The sequence below is a fragment of the Antechinus flavipes genome, chromosome 3 (genome assembly GCF_016432865.1).
Source record: "Antechinus flavipes isolate AdamAnt ecotype Samford, QLD, Australia chromosome 3, AdamAnt_v2, whole genome shotgun sequence".
NCBI classification, from domain to species: domain Eukaryota; kingdom Metazoa; phylum Chordata; class Mammalia; order Dasyuromorphia; family Dasyuridae; genus Antechinus; species Antechinus flavipes.
Genome location: NC_067400.1, coordinates 154428040 through 154435661, shown reverse-complemented (window position 1 = coordinate 154435661; position 7622 = coordinate 154428040). Strand labels below are relative to the sequence as shown.

Below are 7622 nucleotides of genomic sequence, written 5' to 3'. Positions count from 1 at the left end.
AGGAGATAGAGGCTTTTTTAAAAGCTTTTTAAAGCTTTGGTGTAAGAGAAATAATGGGTGACGGAATGCTGGAGGAGTGGGGAGGGCTTGATGAGTAAAGCACTCTAGAGGCACCCACGGTTACACAAACCCAGGGCCTGTCTCCCAGGGTTTGGGAACTCTCTACTTTTGCATGCTCCTTCCTCTTCCCCGCCTCCTGCCACCACCCCACCACCCCCTTCAAGCCCTGCTCCCCAAGGCAGCCTTCACTCCCCCCCCCCTTCCTCCCAGCGAGACTATTCCCCTCCCTCTTCCGTCTCCCCTAGGCCCGACTCCCTGGCATAACGTCAACAGCGTGTTAGCCAATGAGCTGGCGGAGGAGCGGCCGGCCGCCGAAAACAGACAAGTTTGATCAGCCAATCAGAATGGGAAGGAGGCCGGACGGAGGCGGAGACAGAGTGTGGGTGTGTGTGGATGCGTGTGTCCGCGCGCCGGTGGAGGGGCTCGCGGCTGTAGCGCGCGGCAGGGGGCGGGGGGGAGGGAAGCGGCGCGCGGGATGGCGAGCGAGCGGCCCCTCCCCCCTAACCAGCTCCCGGGCGCTGAGAGCGGCCGGGAGTTTTCGCACCCGGGAGGCAGATGCCGCCCTGGCTCTGGCTTGTTGCAGGTAAAGCTCGGGGCGGCCTCCGGAGCTGGTGGCGGCGACGGCTCCTCCGGGGGATCTATAAAGGGGGAGGAGTTGGGGTGAAGGAGGGGAAGGAGGGGAAGTACTCTTACTCCGCAGTCCCCTCTCTCCCCACCTGAGGTTGGGTGAGACGGAAGTGTCGAGGGCTGCATCTGCTTGGGCTGCAGAAGGGCCTCTGGAAGGACTTGGGGAGGGGAGGAACAGTCTCACCCTTTTCCCGGGGCGCCGCGCTTGTGAATTGAATGAGTTGGGTTCTAGCCCTACTCATCCCTTTGCTGCCCACCGGCTCGCCGAGGGTAAAGGGCTTGGGCTCTGGGGAGCCTGGACTAGGCTGAGCGAAGAGTTCCAGCTGCGGTAGTGGTCAAAAAGCACTGGCCAGAGGCCAGTGGAGCCCCGGTGCTAAGCAGTGCATGGTGCATGGTTCCCTGGGACAAAGGAAGGAGTGGAAGAACGCTCTGCGAGCCACGCTCTGGCTCGGGTTCTCCAAGCTTCTATCTCCCCGCTCTAGGCTGGAGCGCGTCTGGGGGTGAAGGGGGACTGCCGCTTTCAACCCCATTTCCCCTCCCGTTTAAATCTCCCCGCCTCCCCACTTTAAGCTGGACAGCCCCAGAGACTGGCTGAGTCCAACCAGAAGACTGGCGAACTTGTTAACCACCCGCCCCTTCCCACCTCGTTCCCATTGTATTGCTTTCCTCTTCTCCTGGAGAGGAAGGGCCACCTGCTTGTCACCGGTGCTGCTTCCTGGGCCATGCCCCAAAGCCACTGCATTATCTTGAACAGTTCAAATTGAGAGCTGGCTACAATTGTGATGGATAAAGCCCAGGTGCTTGGCCGATCGCCCCTGGGTTAGATATTATGAAGCCCCACTAGAAAACAAAAATAAACAAAAAATAATAAACACAAAGAGCATGCAGCTTACAAACCAGTGAGTTATAGGTGTGGATTTGGACTTTTTGAAAAGGAGAGCAGGTGCTGCCACCATCCCCTCACATCAAGCATGCTCTGCATGGCTCCTATTTTGTTGCGGTGTACTTGGGTTTTTGTTTTGCTTTTGTTTGGTAGGAAGATAGTGTAGAATTGTTCATCTTGCCATAAAAAAATTACTAAAATGAGCGTGTGTCTTCCATTGCCCTGTATCGTAGAGTGGGTAAATGAGTTTCTTAAGAAACATTTGACTAGTGAACTGACTAGTTCTCCCGTTCTATTTGTTCAACCCATTTTTATTCCCACAGCAATGCCTGTCTTTGGTGGAGGTGTAGTTAAATGATGCCAGCTGACTGGCCTGAGAAAATGGCTATAAGCTAGCAAACTGGAAACTTTCTGGGAGAGTTGAGTTATGGACAGCTGCTTCATTGTGAATTGTTAACAGGCCCTTGCTTGAGCAGCATTCATCTTTTTATTAAATTTAAAACCATGAACATGATTATGAGAGAAAGAAATGTTGTCTTTTAGTAATATAGTTTTTTGTTCAGCACTGCTTGATGAAGGGTGGGTAAGATAGAATTTTCTCTGGCTTTGACAGAGCTGATGATTGTTAAAATCCAGACAAAAGACTAGTTCTTCAAGGTGCCCAATAGAGCCCAGTGATGAAGAGCCACAAAAGGATTTCACTTCCATCTTTTATTTACATCAAGAAAGTCTCTGATTATATTAAAAGAAAGATATTATTGAGTGATATTCTGTTTCAGTGAATAAATGTGATTGAAACACATGAAAATTCCACAAACATGAAGATTGCTCTTGGATTAGGAAAGTAACCAATTTTTGCAGGTCATATCATTGTCTGTATCTATACTTCAGTCTGATCATTTCTGATGACTCTTCCTCAGGTTACTCTTTTTGCTTCAGTTATTTATTAGCAGTTTATAGAACTGCTGGATTTGCTCAATGGATATTCTAAACCTATTCTTCTTTCCTCTCCTCATCTGCATTACTCTCCATTTATACAAAATGACTTGCCTTCCTATTTCTTATAGGAAATCAAAACTCCACTCCCTCCATTTCTCTTAACTTCTCAACAGTGTTATCTACTCATTCCTTTGGTTATCAAAGAATTCTCCTTAATAGTCATTAAAACAAATTCTTCTGTTTGTATCTTAATCCCATCAACTCTTTAGGATCTTGCTAAGAGTTCTGATTTATCTCTAAAATTCCAAGCCTACATAGCTACAGGCCATCTCTTCCTACCCTTCAGTGTGTCCCTAAATAAACTCATTTTCTTTTCTCGTAATCCTGTTTAAGGGTTTCCTTATTATTTAACTGTTGTAATTTGTGGTACAACCATCATTCCTTCAATCTCTCAAATTCATAATGTGTTTTACCCATTCTCTTACTTCGATATGTAATTAGTTGTCTAATCCTGTCAATATTACCTTCACAGTATCTCTTGCATCAGACCCTTCTTTCTTATCATTTCTATCACCTTTGCAGATGAAACTCTCATTTGTTTTCTTTTCATCTACAGTGCTATACTTAATGATTTTTTTTTTTTCCCATTAGTTCATTACTACCCACCCAGGCTACCTTCTTATCTTTTTTCTTCCTTCCATTTCCTTCCTTCATGCTACTGCCAGGATGTTCTTTCTCCTTACTCTCCTTACTCCTGCTCAAAAATCCTTAGTAACTCCTCTTTCCTGCTAAGTGACAGATCAAATTTGGCATTCAATGATCTAGAGTAGTGGTATCAAATTCAAATAGAAATAGATCTCTGCTGGAACTTATCAACTTAGAAAAACACTAATTAACTATTTCTATGTGTATTCCATTTTTATTTATTTTGTTAAAACCATCCAAATTACATTCAAATTTGCTTAGGCCCCACTGGGTAATTTTACCCTTAAGTTTGATGCCTCTGATCTAGAGCCTTCTTACCTTCTTTCTTGCCTTCTATCAATTATTCCCCTTCATGTACAGAACACTCCAGCCATCCTGTATTTTTTTCTCTCTGGAAGGAGCTCTGTACTATCCCACCTCCATGGATTGACTCATTCTGTTATTCCTAGATTTTGTATTTTCTGCAGCTTTCTTTGTAGAATTCCTGTCCAAACTTTAAAGACCAAGTCATATGCCAGGTTTTCCCCAAGAATTCCCTAATCTCCCTAGTCAGAAATAACTTGCTTGTGCAGAACTCAAAAGCACTTTGTTTTATAATGTTATGTAATGCTGTTTATCATAGTTATCTGAGGTTTATTTATTCCCCTATAGACTGAAAGCTTCATGAGGGCATGGATATTTTATTACATAAACTTTGTCCCCCTTAACACAATACATTATATAGAATAGGTACATAATAATGTTTGGGAAACTAAATTGTTTAAAATTACATATTATCTCTGACTGTATTTGCACTTTATATCTTAGGAAATTTGCCATGTGAGCCTGTTATATACTTTTTAAATTCACATTCTAGCTATAACCAGATTCATATGACTTTTTCCTGTCATTGGCTCTGGAGTCAGAATCTGGGTTCAATTCTACTTTAGATTTCTGCTGCCTTTATGACTTAGTTTCCTTATTTGTAAAATGAAGGGGTTGGATTAGATTACCTCTGAGGTCCTTTCAGCTCTAAAGTTCTAAATACTCTCTTGTTGTGGGCCAGAACTCTGAAACAAGGATTCTTACAAGGTGTTAATAAGTCAGTGGAATTGATAAAGACAATGGTTAACTAGTTTAGCATGGTGCTTAATAGTTTTCTAGTTAAGTACATGTACTTAGTATTTAATATAATTACACAAGATTCACACCTATGATAATGGAGTATATAACAGCCAGCAAGGATCCAAGAGATTCAATTCCATCTTCAGTCAGGCTCCTGGTGGCAGGCTCTCTTCCTCCATTTCTTAATGAGACCAAGGCCATTTGAAAGGTTCTCCGGAAAGCTGCCCAGCCCCAGGCAAGGAGATAATAAAGGATTTGGACTTTAACACCTGGCTATTCTAGTAGTGATCATTCTATTGAAAAGAAGGCTGCCCCAAAGACCTCCAGAAAACCGAACCAAGAACTTTACACTTTCTGTAGCAATTTTTTTCTTATTCTTGCATGCTTTTTTCCAACCTTTACCTCCTACTTCGGCTCAATGCTTTTCTCACCATTCTATCCATTTCTCAAATCATCTTAAATGAAGCTACTAAATAACTTTACCAACTACTATTTATTCTAGCATTCTTTCCAATAATTACTAACAAGGAAACTTACTGTATAAAGTATAGCCCTCCATCATCTAGATTTGAGTCAGTCTTCAATCTCTTTGCAAGAAGAATCTAAAACTGCCCTTTTTTCCTCTCACCATGAGAATTCTTCTGTTTATAGCAAAATGAGATATATAGTATGGAGTCAGGTAGTCCAGTGAACAGTGTTGAACCTGGAGCAGGGAAGATTTGAATTAACTTCTCTCATCCTCAGTTTTCTTAATTGTAAAATAGGAATAATAATGCACGGTTGTTGTAAGGATTCAGTGAGATGACATATGTTGTATTTTTATTTATTTTGTTAAACATTTCTCAATTACATTTTAATATAGTTTAGGCTGTACTAGGTAATTACACATCTCTGATCTTGGGCCACCTTTTCTTCCTACTCTTATCTCACATTACTACCTTTCATGTGCAGGACAGTCCAACCATACTCTTTCTACCTGTAGTGAGCTTTGCCCTCCCACATGCCTTTGCCTGGCTCCCTACCTTCTGTTAACACTGCTCTCTGGCTAAGCTAAAGTTTCTTAATATCTTACTCATAGTGTATTTATTCCTACCTTCATGTCTTTGCATGTCATTTTCTTTGCATAGAATGTCTTTCTTCCTGTACAAAGTCATATTCTCTCCTCTTAAAAATCTAGCTCAAAACATTTCCTTGGGAATTCTTTTATAATTGACTTCTGATAAGGATCTTATTTTCTTGGTACTTAGATATTTGTAGGCTTGGTGGTTTAGAACCAGGAGGGACCTTAGGGACCATCTAGCCAAACACTTCATTTTGCATATGTAAGGAAACTGAATTTGTAGTATATTAATCTTTATTTATTGGCATATTGCTTTAGATATATTTTTCTTCTCTGTTAAAGTAAAATCTATGAAAACAAAGATCATGTCCCATCTTTTGTTATATCTGACCCCATCTTCCATTACTATACAACACTAAGTACAGTACTCTGTACCTCATAAGCTAATTCATTGAGTTACTAACTCATTGATCATATATATTATCCCTACAACAACCTATGAATTGGGTACTATTATTATCCCCATTTTATAAATAAGGAAACTGAAGCTAGGAGAGGTCAACTCAAATCTTCCTAATCCTAAATCCAACATTCCACTGGATTACTTGGTTATATCTATATCTATCTATGTATCTATCTGTCTATATATATATATATATATATATATATATATATATATATATATCTTCCCATTTTATTCTCACAACTGTAAAACAGTGATGTTTTGTTCTCATTACATTACACAGAAGGACAAAATAAGACTAAATAAGTAACTTTCTCAGAATCATATATCTAGTAAGGATCTAAGGCAAGAATAGAATCCACATTATCCTAATTTCAAGTCAAGCCCTCTATCTACTATAACCCATAACTTCATTCTCTCTAGTTTTCTTAAACTACATATTGACCCTTAAGCTATTGATTGTGGGAACTATCAGAAAGGAATTGTATTTACATTTATGTTCTGTGTATCTGTTAAAATGCCATTTCTAACAATAGTGTTATTATGATTGTGTATTTAATTTGATTTGTTCTCTAATATAGTTTTATCATTTTGCTTTTTCTTCCGGTTTGGTTTGCTGCTTATAAGTCTTCTTTATTCTTCAGGAAATTCAAACAAGAATGAGGTAGTTCAGCTTTCTTTTTGAAAGGAGTTTTATCTACATCTAGGCCTTTCCATACTGTACCTCAAAGATATATTTGATATTTTAATATATATATGTTTATATATAGACACAATATAATGTTGCTGTTCAGATCTGACTCTTTGAGGCTCTGTGGATCATACTACATGAGGTTTTCTTGGCAAAGATACTGGAGTGGTTTGCTGTTTCCTTCTCTAGTGAATTAAAACTAACAGAGATTAAATGACTTGTCCAGGATCTGTCCAACAGCAGATTTGAACTCAGGTCTTCCTGATTCCAACCTCAGTGCTCTATCAGTTGAACCACCTAGCTGCCTACCTACACATATACATACACATACACACACACACACACGTGTGTATGTAAGTGTGTGTATATGTATATATTCAGTCAATACCTTTGATTTCAAGAGGATTCTGGGAAGATGGCAAAGTAGATTGGTAAATTTCAGGCTCTCCAGATTTCCCCCACAGATAAATCAAATTTGTGCCTCACGTTGAACAAAAACTGGTGAAAAATCAAGAAGGTTTGGGACAGTATAGGGATTCTCTAGGTACAACCCGAGATGACCTGAATAAAACCCCTGGGCCAGGGATTAATTCCAGTGAGTGCAAACATCTCAGGCTAGCTCCATGGAAACCCCAAGTGAACCTGAGGTGAGCTGGGTGAGACTGGAGCCTCTGCAAAAACCACAGAAACTTTCATCTCCTGGGATTTGAGTAAACTTCAGCTGATTAGGAAGACCTGCCCAGCTATGCTGCTGAGGTGAAGCCTGGGCAAGAAAGAACTAACATTGGATGCTTGTAGAAGCGGGACAGGGATGCTGCTGACTGTGAGCATTTGCTGGAGAGGAGAGCTCTTGGTTTGGGATTCCTGATCAGAGGAGAGAGCTAGAGTAAAGCCAGAGACCCCATTTCCCCTCTCAATTAGAAGTGCTTATACCAATACCTCTTAATTAAAAAAAAAAAAATGAATCGGCAAAGAAGAAAGAACTCACTCTTGAAATTTATTGTGGGAACAGGGAAGACCAGGGTTCATTTTCAGAGGACAGTTTTGGGAGGGGGGGAGGGAAGTGAGGGAAGCTTTTACCCTTAAGAGT

General features: G+C 40.9%; 1 protein-coding gene across 1 annotated transcript in view; it reads left to right on the top strand.

The window, feature by feature from the left end:
• The first annotated feature begins 508 nt into the window (after window positions 1-508).
• Window positions 509-7622, top strand: part of TMTC4 (transmembrane O-mannosyltransferase targeting cadherins 4) — an 89899-nt gene continuing 82785 nt past the window's right edge. Inside the window, exon 1 of the mRNA XM_051984073.1 lies at window positions 509-643. Coding sequence (XP_051840033.1) covers window positions 536-643 — 108 coding nt within the window. The 5' untranslated portion in view covers window positions 509-535. The remainder of the gene's footprint in view (window positions 644-7622) is intronic.